We start from the raw sequence: 17,655 nt of genomic DNA on the forward strand, positions 1-17,655 counted from the left end.
GAAGGGACAAAGGTGGATAATTGGAAGTATAGTTTGTGAAAAAACCTTGCTAACTGGTATGAGCAAGGCCCTCAGCAGTTTTATAGACTTAGAAAGTTCATGAGCTGGATGGGTATCAGACCCTCTGTCCACAAACTCCATAAATGTGCCTGAAATCTCCTTGAATTCTCTAACTCAATGACCTTCTTTGCAATGTGTGATTTATGTGTCTCACAGAAGAAATCCCCATTTGTTCACACCCTCATTTGTTTTAAACTTGGTGCCTGATAATATCATTGAGCACTGTGGTTTTGTGGCCTGGGGAGTGAAACTGAGGCACTCCTTTTCTATCCATATTTCCATGTCACTCATTATTTTATAGCTCACTTCCAAAGAACACTTCAGGTGTGGTTAAACAATTTAATAAACCCAGATGCCTCTCAAAGACATGGTGATCACATGGGACTGTGATAATTGGGAATGAATTCATCTTCCTGCTAAGTGTGCTCCAAGAATGGATTCATTTTTTCACTATCAGGCTTTATGCTGGATTAGGTATAATTTTGGCAAAAGCTTGTGCTATATGCTTTGATCATTCAGACAGAAACATGATAATCAACACATACTTGATTCTAATCCATGCCAAGTGACCCAGCCATGCATGGATTTGGTATTTATGATCAGGGAATGACCAGAACAGGAGGAACATCCTATGAGGTCAGGTCTCATATCCATCTGGCACTGTGTTCTTCTCCAGCAGTGGCAAAAGCATGGGATATTCAGGGAGAGCACATGAGCCTGGGCACTTTCTGTGGTCCATTCCCCTTAGCATCCAGAACATTTTTATCATGAGTGTTAATGGGTACATCCCCATCCAGTCCTTTTAGTATTTTCAGTCTTGTTTCAAGTGCATCTTCATTCTAGTGTTGTGTGTTATGCTGTGTAAGAAGCTGCTCTGCTTTCACCCTATTTGCCAATTGAAATTTATAAAATTTCATCCTATTCCCACTCAGTCATCTCCTTTCCAAATGAAGAGTTACAGCTGTTTCAGTCTGTCATAAACTGACTTTCCCCACCCTTTTTATGTGCCTTCTCTAACCCTGTTGTCTTATTTGAGGTATGGAGACCAAAGCTGCACCCAGAATGTGAGATGTTAAACTGATTTATTCTGTGCTCCTGTGTAATGACCTTGTGTAGGTTCACCAGTAATTTAGAGGCAAGCTGACACTCTTTCTTTCTGACAGACATTCTGACAACACCAAGCACAGTGTGGATGTTTTTACTGATGCTGCACACAGCTGCTAATTCAGACACCACCAGGGCTGACTCTGGGACCATCTTCTAGTGTTTGGTAGCCAGTTCAGATTTTCTCACACATGCTTCATTTTTACCTCACTGCACCACCTGAAAAGCGCAAGCTTCCATCTCTTTCTTAGGCTAAATAGACTCTGCCAGGACCCTCTTTTGATCACACTTCACAGTGTTTTCTCTGCCTTGCTTTTGAGATGGGAAGACAAAGCAGCAAGCTGTAGCCAAAATGCAGTAATTTAGTGGCATAAGATGTTCCCTGCCATATTCTTATTTAATTTCTTATGCTTTCTAATGGCTGATTTCAGCCTTTGACTGCTGCAGTACAAGAAACAGAAGTTTTACACAGAATACCCCAAAAGACAGCAGAATTTCTCCTGAATAGCTATTTTAGAGCCTGTTTTGTTTAGAGCCAGTGTGTAACTAATCCTGACCACTGTATTGTCAACTTGCAATTTTGTTTTTTATGGAGGAGATATTAGTAGTTGAGACAAGACATGTAAAATCACAGTGTCACACAGATATGAAATACCCCGAGATTCAGAACTGACACCTGTGGCTGCCACAGCTGTTTTTTAAATTGCAGCTTGTCATACAGGATTCTCTATTCACCTTCTTGAAGAGCTAAACCTTTCCTATTGCAAATCCTTGGATCTGTCAAAACAGCAGAACCAAGGGGAAATCAGAAAAAGTATAAAAATGTTAAGACAGCTTGTAAAAGCTCCAAGCTTTGAAAGAACCACAACAGAAATGATGAACTTGGGGATAAAGGGAGGTTCTTTGCTGAAGCAGGATGTAGGATTTGACAGTATATTGAACAAAGCAACCCTGCACTGGGAAACAGAGTGAATTAAATTACTAAATTGGTGAAATCTTCCCTTAACTTCTATAATCCTGAGAAAAGAAGGCATGAAATGAATACATTTTATCCACTCATTAAGAATTTTTTCCTTTCCATATGCCCAAGATTTTGTTTTATTCAGGCCTCCTTGATAATTAAATGCAGTGCAATAAATTTCTTCTCTGGGACTTCACTTATCACAAATGACATAGTGTCTTAATAAAAAATGGTTGTGAATTAACCAACTGTGTTTTCGATTTAGTACTTTTCATTTTGAGGACCGCATCTTTGTGTTGTAATTATAGTTTATTCTTTGGAAGAAGGGATTTAAGTTATGAGATAATTTCCTTGACTAGTACATATTGTGGGAGTGTTAAAATGAGCTAAAAGTCATTCCTACATTGCAGGTTTATTGTTTCTTTTTTTTTTTTTTTCATTTGAAATGAAAATAAGTAACATTTTTGTAACTTAGTGTTTATTTAATGGAAATTAGAACTACTCCTGTGTAGATAATTATTCACCTAGTGCAGTATTGTTTGATCTACTGAAAGACTCTCTTGAAAATGAACTTACATTGAAAGAAGTGGAATTTTAAGAAGCTGAATAATAACCCCACCAAGGCATCTTAGAAAATTGCAAATAACAAAATCCAAAGATAAAAACCTACCTATCAAATTTTATGTTCATGTGTAGGAAGGCAGAAGGTTTTTTTCCTCTTTCTTCAGTTTCTGCTTCCCCAGCCAAGGCAATCACTGTACCCATGGCTTACAATCTTGAGGCACTGGAGCTGGCTCACAGATGAGGTGCACAAACCATCATCCCTGAACTAAATCATTTTGATGGTTCCAAAAGTTTTGCTGAGACTTCTGCTTCCAAGGAGGAAGGGGCTTGGGGGATAAAGCAGGGCAGCTGCTCCGATAAGGACTTTCTGGTGCCAAGAGCACTGGCAACTCACTCAGCCTGCCCATGTGAGAGCTGGATGGTTTTGGGATTTGTGCTGGATAAAACAGGCTTTGTACTGTGTCTGTCCTCTGTGTGTGCAGATCCCACTCCCTGGTTTCATTCCTCTCTGCCCACCAGGAGCACAGCTCACACACCAGCACAAGGGAAGGCATCCCAAGGCTACAGAAATGGAACTTGACAAATACCTTGGTCTAATGCAGCGAAGCCCAAGTCTGGGTTTTGCTTGACTGAGTTCTGGAAAACTGCACGGAGAGGGGGCTCTGAGGAAGGGAACAGAAGGTCCCTCCTTGAGCTATTTTAGTTAGTTTATTCTTCCAACTTCATAGGTGATGGAGAAGTGTTTTCTGCACCCCACAGTGAGTGCCTAGAGCGAGGTAGATAACCTGTACCCTAGAAGTGCCTGTTTGTCTCTGGATTGCTTGTAACCATTCCCACAGCAGGAGACCAGTCTCTTCTTAAATCAACTCTTCAAGCAAACAGACTTCTCAAAGATTTCACTGGAAGAAAATACTAAGTTTAAACAATGTGGCGAAACTCTAAGATTCAATATTAGTAAGGTCATTTGAACTCTCATGCTGACAGCTCTGAAGTAGATTTTTTTGCCAGCTTTCCTTTAAATTAGACTTCAAATTGCAATTATTGGATATCTAAGAGAATATTATGCTGTGCAAGAAGTGATCATAAAGCCTCTGTGATGATGGGACAGCTTAGATGAAAAGGAAGACAGACAGATGAAAAGGAAGAACATGAAAGCAATTTTTTTGAAAGTGGAGGCTGCCATGGATGAACCGTGACAAGAGAATGAAATTTGTGAGTCTTTTTTTCAAGGTATGAAAATTAATTCAGAGACCCAGTGGATCTGTGGCACTGATAACAGGAAATGAACACTTGTGTTTACAGAGGTGCAAATTCAACATGGTCTGAGTATAGCCAAATGCTGTGGTATGGTTGATGTCTCACTCTTATTTACTATTTATATCAGGGAAACCTCAATGAATCACAGTCATAAACTAAGGTCTACATTGTACTATGCATATGCAGGAAAGAAAAAGTTCCCTTAACTTCAGATTTTTTTACAATCCCCATGTGAAAGGACCTGGGACACTTGGTCCTCTTTGAACTAAGACATGGTCTTGATTAGCTGAGATGGCTGATTTTAATTGCTTCTAATCAAAGCACTTAAAACAGGAAACCTCTTTGTGGCCTGTAAGAATTCTTTCATCTGCCTTCTGTTTGAGCATGAAAATGCTTTATTCTATCTCAGATTAGGTTGTAGGATCCAGTAAGAAGCAAAACCTCTAACTGTGGGGGTTAAATCTTCACTTAAGTTTGTGAGTAATATCTCAACACAAACAACCTCCAACCTCCCCACAGGTCCATGACAGGTGAATGAACTTTTCTGCACCCCAAGTCTTTCCTGATTTCCCATGTTTGTGCCTCACTGATAGCCAGGAGGTCCTGGGGGAACACGGGAGACATTTCCTCACAATATCTTTGGGGTTTACCTAGAGGTTTATGCCTGGCTTAGGGATACAGAAGGGTATGGATAACTTTGGGGTCATTCTCAAATCTGGTATAATTGCACAGAAGATCCAAACTTTCTCTTGTTAAAATTTACACCAGCTTGAGGAAGAAGGGATGGAATAATTTTCAAGTTTTCAGCAGTTGATTGAATTTATGTCAAAACCACAGGGAAAAACATTTTGTGTAAATCTGAAGAAAATATACATTTTTTATTCCTTCCATGAGAACAAACTGTCTACCACAAAAAGCATATCCCCAGAATGCTTTCAGGAAGCCTAACTGGTTATATTAAGCAGTGTGGATGTTACCCATGTGCACAGTATTAGGGTGTACACACTGACACTGGCTGACAAGTGGTTTACATATCGAAGTGATGGAGCCTGTTGTGAAAGATTGATTCATTCAGTTCCCTGAAGACTTAATTTACTTAGTTTAGACCCTTAGAGAGAAGATTCTCTCTGGCAAATCCCATGTACAGGGAACGTCACCCTGCTCTCCTGCTGAACAAACCCACGCTCTTCTTTCCCATAGCTGAGCCTTGCAAGTGACCTGTGCTTGCTGCCTCTCTGGTGCTGTCGAGGGACATCTCTGCATGGTTACCTTGGCTAAGGGAACCTCTGGGGTCAGGGGTGCAGAAGAGCTCAGATGCATCCTGATGCCATTTGTGCCCAAACATCTGACAGACTGAAAACCTGAGACTGAAATCTGGTTTACTTCAAAGATGGATTTTGCTCTTGGCACCATGCAGTTATCCAAACCTGGCTAGTTCTCTTCCTGTTACCCTGTGGCACCTTCTGCAGTTCTGTCTTTAAGCAGTTTCAAATGTTATATAAACATAAGAATCATGGAAGAAAGCCCAGTTAATGCATCTGGATTTATTAATGGCCATTTTCTGCAGTCACCTGTCGCTGTTGAGGCAGGATGGGAATGAGAAGTCTGACTCAGAAGGCTGTGAGAGTAAAACTCCGGTTTATTCAAAATACACCGCTCTTTTGTACAGAGCTTTGTGAGAACCAACTCCATTGATCCTGAAGTGAAAACAACCCACACCATTTGTGCAAAGTGCTTGACGCACAGTGATAGAACTTAACTATAAACAATGTGAATAACAAGAGAGATAGAGAATTAATTACATTCTTCTCCAGCTCTTTCCCAGGCTTCTGCCTGGCTAGAAATTCTCAGTTTCTTTCTTTGACTGAATCTGAGTCCCACAGTCACCTCCTGACTCTTGCTTTGCTTGAACCCTGAATTTATCTGTGTGCTACATTTCCATTCATACTGACCAGACTTTAGGATTCTTTGGCCCAAAGAAATTGTACATTTTCTGCTATTGTACCCTACATTGTTGACATTCCTCTTGGGCGGGCCAGTAAGCATAATTTGCTTGCTCTAAATAAAACCTTTAAACATTATCAACTTCCCTTTCCTCTTTGCAGTATCTTTTCATCCACAGCTTGAGTTTGCAGATGATTTCAGATGTTTGAGCACTGGTCACTGTCAGATTTACTCAGCTTGTAGGTGCCTGCTGGTTTTGGCTAGTTGGACTGTGTGCTTCTGCAGGTAGATTTTTACACCTCCAATAATTTAAGCAAATAAATCCTCTCATGACAGGGGGAAGAAATTTGCTAAGTATTTGTCACTGCATGCTTGTGGCCAACAAAGAACCTGAAAAATGCTGCTGTTATATGAAATCCTTTGTGCTTGCCTCTCACCACTTGGTTTGTTTGTCAGTATTGTTAATAGCATAAAATTCTCAAGCAGCATAGATTGTTTCTCCCTCTGAAACATGTGGCATAATTATTTTCTTGGAAGAACTGATGCTAGGCAGAAGCACCTCTCTAACACAACTTGAGGAGTAACCCTTGTTGAGACTTGTTCATTGCTTTGCTGCTGAAGGGGAGTGAGAACCACCTGAATTATGTGGTGTATGTGCCACTGATACCATGGGTGTAATGGGTATCTAGGTATTTACACAAATGACTTTATCTCAATTCAGTGGAAAACTGCTTTTGTTCTGGATCCTCTAATCTGCCTTTTATCTCTGGTCTTGTCACAGGCATAAGGAATGAGGTACATGTGTGGGAAGGCAGTAGATTGGAAACTTATCTTTGATTTCCTTTCTTTGCATATGCCATCTTGGTTTGAACAGAAGTTTTGGCTCTTGTCACATTATGCTTGCCTGTACATGGCCAAAATGTAAAAAGAAACTACATTATATGAAGCAAAAAGTCAGAGCTTTCTCTTGTTTGCTGTTGATAAAAGGAAATTCAGAATATAGTGATCTTGCTTGGAAATCAAAACTCCCTCTTAACAAGTCCTTGAGTTAAATTAGAATCCAGTATAGAGAAAGGTTTGAAAATATGGCACTGATCAATTTTCTTTACTTTTTCAGAAAGGGGCTGTTTGGTGGCATGAAGCTGAAGAAGAAGAAAAAAGGCGAGAAAGGGCTGACTATTGCAAACAAAGATGCATTAGGTAAGCCTCATAAATCAATATTTCAACAGGGATGAGCAGGTGGTGGGGGATTATATTAGATCTGATTTCATGTGAACTCATTTGGATTGTGTCTCAAGGCTTAGCATTGATAAAACAGGCAGTAAACTCCTTATCACTCCCAAATAAACAGAGAGCTATTTCTTTTTACATTAACTGTTTCATGAAGTTCACATTCAGATTCTGTGAGTTCATACTGCTCTATCTGGTACAGTAAACTAAAAATGTCAGCCTGCCTCTTTCCATAGAGAGATAGCACATTTTTGAGGTTTTTTTTTTCTACTTTACAGGTAGATAATTTACTACTAGTGTGTGATTCCTCCCAAAGTTCTGCTTCTTTTAGAAAGCATAAATACACAACCTGCATAGGCTGTGATGGCTGGATGGGCTTGACTCAGTAGTGTGTATGTGCCTTTTGTAAGTGCACACAGGGTGAGGAGAGTGGCTACAGCCACAGAGATAATAGGAAATGGTTTTGCACAGCAGGGGAGCTGCTGCTGTAATCAATGCTGCTCAATACAGACCACGAGAGTGTCTCTAACTGGGACACCCAAATAAATAAAATACTCAGTTTATGATGATAAATTCACATATCTTCTCCAAGTGAGTTTTTTGCTACTAGAAAACAGATGTGGGCTTTACTTCCTTGTCTGTTTTCTTCATCAGGTGATCATGATGAGATTGCAAATGTTCTGAACAGCACTCTTGGAAGACAGGAAGAGGTAGAGGAAGACCTAATGAACAGTGATGCTCTGTCCACTGCTTTTGGATCCTTAAGCCAAAATAGGAAGAGGTGCTCCTTCATGTATCTTACCTAACATCCCCCTAAACATCTTTTCTGCCCTTCCCAGGAAGGGCATTACCCTTGAACAAAACATCTGACAGAAAATCCCTTTGCTGACAGCAGTGATCCCTTCACTCCTGCTCTCCCACAAGACAGAGTGGAATGCATTTGTCAGCTCAGTGGTATCACCAGATGCTATCCAGTGCAGGGAGAGGCTGAAGTGGATCCTGAGTGTGCCTCAACTGTGCTAAGGAGCTCTGCTAAACAAAACAAGCCAAAGGGAACAGTGATCTGTATAGCAGAGCTTTGTAGCTGTGCTTTTCATACAGGAGAGGAATGCAGTCTGGGGAGGAATGGAGTCAAGCTTGATGGGATCAACAAGTGAAATCATTGCCATGATAGGTAGCTGCACTGGTTTGTGTGGATGCAAAACATTTCCCTATCAAAAAGTATATGAGATGGACAGAGATGGTCTCTGCCGATGAAATCAAGCCAAACAGTTCACAACAAAGCTGTCTGCCATAAATAATAGTTTTTTACTGTTAAGAAGTCTTTCTAATGCATATCCAAGTACCAGCTCTTACCTAGAGATGTCTAATAACTTCTGTCATTTAAACAGGGCAAAGCTGGTGACCAGAATTCATGAAGACGAGATGAAATCCCAGAACTACCAGGTGAGCAGGGGGTGACAGCCCTTTTGTGACTGTGAAATCCCTAGATAGGCTGGACCTGATCCCAGGAGTGTCCATGGTGTCCTTGTGCCCCACAGATTGCCATCACCATCATCGAGGCCAGGCAGCTGGTGGGCGAGAACATCGACCCTGTGGTCATCATCGAGATAGGTGATGAGAAGAAGCAAACAACAGTAAAGGAAGGCACAAATGCCCCTTTCTACAATGAAGTAGGTGCTTTTCTTAGAGAAGACACTTTCTTCAATGGTTCTTTGTGGACTCTGACATTTGGTAGCTCATGAGGGGATGAGTTAAGTTTGCAGCACTTCCACATCTGAGCAGGGAGGTCTCTCCAGGAGACAAAGCACCAGCAATAGCTCCCTTGGGGTTTGGATCTGTTTGGTCTTTCTCAAGGTCTGTCCAACCTGTTTCCCACCCTCTCCTGCACATTCTTCTTTACTGTCACTGTTGCTGCAGTTTAAATCATCCATTTAGGAGCTCTGTCTGTACTGCACCCCCCCCCCCCCCCCCCCATACTTCCACTGCCTTTTCTACTATTTCATGGCTGCAGCCTTTCCTTGACATCTGTTTTTTTCCAATTGGTGACAAATGACACCAAAACAATCTCCAAAACCAACAGGTCCTTTGGGTTTCCTTGTACCTCCTGTCTCTTTTGACAATACCTTCTGATGCAGACTGAGGCCCATGAGCATTTGTGAAGCCAATCTTGTGCAGCCACGCAAGGAATAGAGTAGAAAACAAGTCTGGGCCACAGCAGAAACATGTCAGGGGCAAGGAAAGGATTTTGTTTTGTCCACCACTGCCCCCCTGCACCCCCAGCATCTCCCCAGGGCTCTGTGCAGTAACACAAAATGCTGAGCCATGCAGCTGACAGTGCTGGCTGCCTGCCCAGGGATGGTTTTCATCTGCTGTCCCCTCTTCCCACAGTACTTCGTGTTCGATTTTGTTGGACCACAGGTGCTGCTGTTTGACAAAATAATCAACATCTCTGTAAGTACCTAGGAAAGCTTAGCACAGTAAGTAAGGGTCATTGTTTTTGTGTCACTTCAACTCTAAATGATTCTTAATGTAGTTAAAAATAAATAATTTTAGGTACCAAGAGTGCTAGAAAGTCACCATGAAGTATAGGAAAGAGGATAGAGGAGAGGATAAGGAAGAGGAGTCTGCTGGCAGAGATTTGAAGGAACATACCCAAAAAGAAGATTTAGTCTGCATTTTCAGGGACACTCATCACTGGTGTGGCAAACTGCAAGGTAGAATGAGAAAATTCAGCTTAGGTCTCTCTTCTCCTCACTGTCTTCATCCATCTAATTTTCAACCTGCCACTTGATTCAAGTGTCTGAGTTGAAACTTATTGTTTACATCAGTTCCTCAGATATAGCTGTTTCTATCTAAATGAAACTAAACTAGTGCAGACACTTTTCCCCAGCAGGGGCTTGGGCTGTCTGGGAGTGTCACTGTTTGGTTGCCATTAGCATGGCAGTGCTCTCCAAGAGTTCAGTGCTACTTCCACTGCTCACTGCAAGTAAAGTTGCAGCAAAACTGTAGGGAGACCTAAATACCTGAAACAAGATTAGAGACAGGTATGGCTTGGTCTCTTCTCCCAAGTAACAAGTGACAGGACAAGAGGAAATGGCCTCATGTTGGACCAGGAGAAATTTAACCTGGACGTTAGGAAAAATTTCTTCACTGAAAGGGTAGACAGACATTGGAATAGACTGCCCAGAGAGGTGGCAGAATCACCATCCCCAGAGGGATTTAAAAGGCATATGGATGTAGCAGCTGGGGACATGGTCCACAAGTGGTGGACTTGGCAATGCTGGGTTAATGATTTGGCTCCATCTTAAAGATCTTTTCCAACCTAAATTATTTAATTCTATGTTTCTATGACATCTCAGAACAGTCCTGACACACATGCTCTTGGGCTTGGACATTAGATAATGATGTGCAGATTAGAAGGCCCAGTCTATGAAGCCATGTTAATTATCTTGTCCAAAACTCATTACCACATGAAGCAAAGCTGCTAAGGAGCTAGAGATCTCATGAGACTCTGGACAGTGCTGTATTTGTATTATTTGGAAACTTCAACAGTGATGTCCTTTATGAACTCTTTTTTTGGCTAAAAGTCCATGCATTTTGTCAGAGATTTCTCTGGAAAATAAACAGTGTATTATTGCTCCAGGAAAAGTTCTTTTTCTCTGAAGTGCTTTGTCCTTTTCAATAAAAAGATCTATGCTGGTTGAGCTTGACAGAAATAAGCAGTGCTCAGGAGCTACAGTACACATCACTTCCTTTTCTGAGCTGCTAATAGTGACTTTTCCCAGCTACAGAATAAAATGTGCTCATTTACACATGGACACCTGGACAACTAGGTTTGCAATGCTGGGAGTAAATTGACAATTGGAATCCTAAAGTTCCATTAACATCTTCTGTATCACACTCACAGCTCAAACATATGAAGTTCATAACTACATAAGGTATCTGCAGATCTGATGTCATATCTGAGGATGGAATTTACTACAATGGTATGGGAGTAGATACCACCTCACTGCTGTGACATATCACATCCTGTGGCCCCATAGGTGTTTCAGACATGGTTCCTATATCAGCACACTGCCAAGGCACCAGCTCTTGTGTGCTGCTGATGCTATTGGGGTTGTATAGTTATTTTTCCTTGAGATATGGCCAGTCTTTCCAATCTCACATTCTTTTGATAAAGATTCCATATATCCAGTGGTGGAGGGGAAGGTGCCAGCTTTCTTCTGACTGCAATGGGGGTGTGGGAAAAGTTGTCACCATTACCTGCTGTATATCTGCACAGTTTCATCAGGCTCAGAAAAGTTATTTTATTTATAGCTGATGAAGGTGCAACACTAAGAAATTAAAGGTCTTCTAGATAAAAATTATTTTAGGAAAAAGCTCAGTAACAGCAATGAACTAACCTTCATGTATGCTACTGAAAACCAGTTTTGGAGAATTCAATCTATTGGGACAATAGAAACAAAGAGAGGAAATAAGTGTGCTGGGAGTGAAGGAAAGCCTGAGGGATGGAAAGTTTCACAACACTTGCTTAGCATGAATCTCGCTTAAGAAGAAACAAAGATTGGCAGCCTCCATTATGAACTTATCTGATATGGAAGTTCAAGGAAAACAAATTAGATTAAAACTCCTGTCCATCAGTTTAGCAGTTAGCCTAGCTGTATTCAAACACTGTATTTGAGAGAAAAATGAGACACTCAATTTCTCAGCACCTTCTAATTACTAGGGTTTTTTTTCTTCATTATTATCTTACTGTACATTTCAGCAAACTTATAGTAAAACCATAGTAAAACTAAGGTGACCCTTGAGTGCTAAACCTGTATCTCCCTTACTGAAATATTCCCCAGCATAACACTATGTGTGTTTGTGCTCATTCCAAAAATCTGAAGAAAATCCTTCAGTCATCTACAGTCAAGTGTTAAAAGACATAAATCTCTAATTAGATATGGTGTGGATGTGATGCTCCCCCTCAGAGAAGACAAGAGGTGTTTGTTATAAATTTCATGCTCACTTGCTTTGTTGCATTAGAAGAAAATACACTTGGAAAAAAGAGGATGAGGAAAGATGTAGAGTGTTTGATGGAAGCAGTGAGTTTTTTCCTCAGCATTAAAAGCAACATGCACTGCAGGGAGTGGAAACCTGCATCATTTCAGGGGAAGAGAGGCATTTACATTTCACAAAGCAAACCTCAGGGACAGAGAAGTGAGTTTTACATATTTAGCATGTAACACACTCTGGATGGACTGTCATGGAGAGTAAATGAGCAAAGAGCCAGGAGACAGCACCACTTTGGACTCACCACTTACCCTCATCTTGAAGTTTTTGAGTCTTGAAGAAGCTGATGGGTTTTCTTCCCTACAGAAAGGCTACAGCCTTCTTCCCCCTTTAATCTATCCTAGCTGGATCTGTTGATTTGGGCATTGTCACGTATTTTCCCCAAAGCTATAACATTGCCTGGCTTCAGGGAGAAGCCCAACAGATTTCAAGGCTTCTCTGTAACCTTGTGTGTGCTGTCATCCAACCTCATAGGAGGGAGAGTCCAGTGCTATGATGGGACCTGACAGCACCAGGGATTGAGGAAAAGCAGTAATTGTGTATGAAGCACTAACTTCACACTAACTCCTCTTCCACATGAAGGTTGTTTAATTTTTCAGCTTAATAATAAAATAAAACTGCTCCTTTTCACTCTTGATTTTTCAGCTCTAGAAACTGCTTCCATGTTGAAGTGAGGAATTATCAAGGACAGCTGAGTGTGCTCCCTAAGTCACAGTGGCACAGTGGCCATAGGCCCTTAATGGGGAAAAACATTATATTGCAATTAGAAACTTCCTGAATTTTCTGGTGAATCTTGATGAAGGTGTCAGTTATCTTTACTTAGAAATATATGTCTCCTGATCTTGAAAAATGTTGAAAATAAAGTCACATAACCAATCCAATGCAAAATTGCAGAAGTCTTCCTATCCAGAAATATCCTTACCTACAGTGTGTAGATCCAAAGAGAGAATGTTATGTACTCCAGACTCCTGAAATGCTGTTGGAGGCTTGATTGTTTGCTTCCAATATTTAGATTTAACTTCTGTAGATTTGAAGTAACTTAGTTTCTCTTTGCAATTTGGGCAAAGTGTTCCAAAAAATTCAGCCTCTTTCAGAGACTTTTCTACAACCAAGGAATAGGTTTCAACCTTTTAAGCTATTCTGAAACCAGGTGAGACACATTTTTTGATAAATACAGTTCTAAAGCAAATCTTCCCTTAGAAGAAGCCTCAGCTGTGTCTGTAAACTGAACCATATGCAAGTATTTGAAAACGAGACACAGAAATACATTGGTCTGGGAATCGTGGCAATTGAAAATTATTAATTAAATTTGAATTAAATTAAATTAATCACTTGGCATGAAGAATACAGAGACAGACTTGCTGGGGCCTGCTTGCCTTCTAATATACATCTATACCACTTCTCTGTTTTCATTAATATTGTGGGGTAGTAGATTAGAACTGAGTCTCTTGGTTTATGCGTACATTACAATGTTGCTAAGAAACACATTCTTTCTCCTCTGAGCGTACTCAGTTTTTATGGCAATTCAGCTATTGCACAAAAAGTGATAGGATTTCTGCAGCCTAGTGTTTATATTCATTATGATTTAGTTAAAACTGCCAGGATAACTAATGTAACTGCACCTGCTCTGAAGCAGCATTGATCTAATTCCTGCTCTCTATATCCCAGGGACATGGGATGAACCTGTGTGATTCTACCCAGATGCAATTATATTGTTTTCTAAATTGGTACAATGTTGGGTAAAAAGCATATTCAAATACTTGCTGTATCTGCTGTGGCTATGTGCCCCCACTTTTGGGTGAGGCTGGATGTTGCTGCTTATTGCCTCTGAACCAAATCTGATCTTGGGATGCTCTTTCTTAGGCTGACTGGGAAGAGAGATAGTGACATTCTTTAATCAGCTTTTTCTAACAGGTTATGCACAATAAACTGCTTGGGAGTGTGCTGATAGGCTCCTTTAAAGTGGACCTGGGGACAGTGTACATTCAGCCAGGTGAGTGGTGCATTTTCTGCCCTTTTTGTCTGCTAAGAGAGATCTGAGGCAGGGAAGGAGAGGAGACAGAAATGTGCTGCTTTCCCACTCCAACACCACTTTCTGTTGGTATTGTGGTTTACTCCAACTAAAAGCTTTTGGGAGAGTTGTTTTCCTAATTGGATAGCAGTGTACCAGCCAAACTGTTGGAGAGAAGTTCAACACTGAAAACACCTTGGCAATCTCCCTATTGGTGGGTAGCATTTTGCAAGGATGGCATTTCCTTAAGTGGTCAGAGTGGGCAGCTGAATATTTCACAAAACCCAACTTCACTCATTTGTTACAGAGCTTCCAAAGCTCTTTCACCTATGCTGGGGTAGAAGGAGAAGAGGGAAGGAGACCAGGATGGAGAGTGGAAGGAATGGTGAGGAGAGCACAAGACAAGAGGAGAAGCAGACCATAACAGGAGAGAGAAGATGACAAAGAGGTGACCATGGGTCCACTTGACTTGTCATCTTCAGAGCTGTTCAGTGCTTTCTGACATTGGAACCTAAGGAAAGATCACTTACCTCTCTTTTGGTGTTTTTACAACCATTCACAAAACATGTACCTTTTTCTCTTCCATAATTACTCAAGGACATGGTCTCTTCTTCGTCTTTGGGAAAGAACATATTTAGGCCATTTGCTGTAGATGTGACATAGTTATAGCAAGAGTGTAGAGTCATTTGGGCCACCCTCTCTGCAGGGTTCCTCTTAAGAGTCAGAGAGGAATGGCCTATCTGAAATGAGCAGCCTACATCCATGCTCAGGCTGTGTAAGTCTTGAATTCTGTCCCGTATCTCCTGCTCACACTTTAACAGGAGGGTGGTGTCTCAGAGTTGATATTGAGCTCATATCCCAGGTACTCTGTGGTCTCTCCTTCCCACTCCTTTACCCACCCAAGGTGATGTCCAGTGACTTAACATGAGCTCTTAGGACCTTTCTTGATGGGATTGTTGAAACAGAGTTACAGGAAGGGCTGTTGTGGGTGAATTGTCTTGTACATTTTCCCCCATTGAAAGATGGAGCTGAACGTGCTTCTGGCTCATTCTTCTTGCTCTGATAGCTGTCCACTCTCCTTCCCTTTCTCAGCTGTCTGCCAACATTACAGTGGCCACAGCACCCAGCAAGGGTTTTACTGCCAGAGTTCTGAGATCTTCAGACAGTTCTCATCAAAGAGGTGGCCTTTCCTCATAAGGACTCAGCCTTAGTTCAGCTGCTAAAATCTCACCCAGGCTTCCACTGAACTTTAGTCATTGATCTCAGTAAACAGTGATGAAAATGAGCTCATTTCTAACAAGATCTGGATCAATCCTTTGCTTGCCTTTTTTGATATTTTAGACCCTCTAGAAGTGTCTGGTAAACACTTCTAAAAGTGTTTACTGTGTGTTTACACCTAAAAAAAACCCCCCAACATTTCAGCACAATCCTCCTGACAGCACAAACGTTGTTTGATGTACCTTTTCTGTGAGTGAAGAGGTAAACACTTGCATGCTTTTATATCCTCCATTTGAGTGTTTAAGCTTGTCATTCTTACAGGTCATCAGTTTTGTGACAAGTGGGCACTTCTCACAGACCCTGCTGACATTAGGACAGGAGCCAAAGGGTACCTGAAGTGTGACCTCAGTGTGACGGGGAAAGGTGATGCAGTACAAGCTACACAGAAAACAGCTGATACTGAGGAACAGATTGAAAAGTACTGCAAAAATTTGTTTGGTTTGGTTTTTATTTTACTGCTTTCTTCCTTACTAGGTACCTCAATAAGTCTCTGCCCTCATTCCAATCTTTTCCTTCTTAACTTGGGGTTAATAACAGGAGAACATTGTACACCTGCCTGTTCTCACATGCTCAAAGAGAGTTTTTACAATCCTCTCATCTAAATTGAAGACCACATTAGGTTCGCTTCTCTGCAGCTGATAGAATTGACCAAGTCCTGTTGGCTAAGTTCCAAGTTACCCCTGACAGAACATCCATTGATCTAAAATCAATGAATTATTTCTTAAAGCAGTGAAGCAAGAAGAAAAATATGAGGATGTGAGTGTATGGATATTTCCATATCCTTGGATAAATTCAAGCACGTTATTGTTCTCCTTATAAAATACAGAAGTTCAAAGTGGTAAATATGCTATCAGCATACATTATATTTTACTGAAGCAATATTTCTGGTCAGTAATGACATCCTGGACCAAGTCTGTGGAAAGTCACCAAGCTGATGGAACATGTGGTCTATGGGGAAAGGTGGTGGGTGTTTCATTTTTTGAGCCTAAAGGAGAGCACTCAAAGGGGCATCATACATGAGGAAGGCAGATACAGGCTCTTTTCAGATTAGTGGCTCTTTTCAGTAGAAGGACGAGAGGCTTTGGAGGCAGGTAAGAAAAATGAAATTTCAGAACAGACAGATTTTTACAGTCAAACAAAACAGGGGCCCAAAGAGAGTGAGAAATCTCTGTCCTTGAAGATATTAAGAATTTACTGAACAAGGTCTGGAGAACCTTATCTCACTGGACCTGATTCTATATAACATAGAAAAGTTTGCTGAGTAATGCCATATAATTTTCTTGTGGTAAAAAGATTTTTTTTTTTCTTGTTCAGATGAAAAAGCAAATTCATACACCTTTTTGTGTCTTCTCAGGTGCATGCTAACCCAAGATCACAGTGCTGTTGGGAAAAATATCACTTCATTGTCCAAGTTTTCAATTTTAAGAAAACAGCTTCTTTTTTACTTTCAGGAATCTCTTGATCCCCAAAGGCTTTCCATCTGAAAGACCATGGGCCAGATTTTATGTGAGAATTTACAAAGCAGAAGGACTTCCAAAGATGAACTCTAGCATCATGGCCAATGTCACCAAAGCATTCATAGGCGACAGTAAGGACCTTGTGGATCCCTACGTGGTGGTCATGTTTGCAGGTCAAATGGTAATTTGGATCCTCTTGATCACAAAAGTAGGCCTTCTTTCCTGTTAGCTGTGCTACAGGCAGGTGATTATGCTGATGTCTGTAAAACACGTATCTTGGTCATCAGAAAATGTTCAGTTCTTAAATTATGCAGAAATAAAGTAATGGAGACACTTAATGCCAGCAGATCTAATATCAGGCTCACAGCAGTAGGTTAGAGGCAGGCAGCAGGAGGGGAAAGAGAATTCTGTAGCACTAAAACACTGAGTTACTAAAACACTGAGTTACAAGGCAGTGATTTATGCAGTATGGTATTAGGTAACTGCTATGTTCTGGTCCCCCTTGAGTGAAATAAGTGAGCAGGGCTGAAATCAGTGAATATGGTTCAATCAGGGTTTTAGGGCTATGTATTGATTTCAGAATTACCCTGCTGAAATTCAGGAACCTCTCAGCTTTCCCGTGTAGAGTAAGCATTTTAGCAGACTGGCAGTGTTGCCTGGCTTCATTGCTCCTAGAGCAACTTCAGCATCAAACATGGAGTGACAGATTACTGCTTAGAGAGGCTTCTGAT

General features: G+C 41.0%; 1 protein-coding gene across 5 annotated transcripts in view; it reads left to right on the forward strand.

Moving 5' to 3' along the window:
* Nucleotides 1-17,655, forward strand: part of FER1L6 (fer-1 like family member 6) — an 80,792-nt gene that overhangs the window by 13,801 nt on the left and 49,336 nt on the right. For all 5 annotated transcript variants that reach the window (XM_085572522.1, XM_085572523.1, XM_085572521.1 and 2 more), the window contains exons 2-9: nt 7,008-7,090; nt 7,775-7,901; nt 8,512-8,566; nt 8,662-8,793; nt 9,512-9,574; nt 14,093-14,171; nt 15,729-15,885; nt 16,919-17,105. In XM_085572522.1, the coding sequence (XP_085428648.1) occupies nt 7,008-7,090; nt 7,775-7,901; nt 8,512-8,566; nt 8,662-8,793; nt 9,512-9,574; nt 14,093-14,171; nt 15,729-15,885; nt 16,919-17,105 (883 nt within the window). The remainder of the gene's footprint in view (nt 1-7,007; nt 7,091-7,774; nt 7,902-8,511; nt 8,567-8,661; nt 8,794-9,511; nt 9,575-14,092; nt 14,172-15,728; nt 15,886-16,918; nt 17,106-17,655) is intronic.

The sequence above is a fragment of the Lonchura striata genome, chromosome 2, assembly GCF_050655825.1.
Source record: "Lonchura striata isolate lonStrDom1 chromosome 2, ASM5065582v1, whole genome shotgun sequence".
NCBI lineage: Eukaryota > Metazoa > Chordata > Aves > Passeriformes > Estrildidae > Lonchura > Lonchura striata.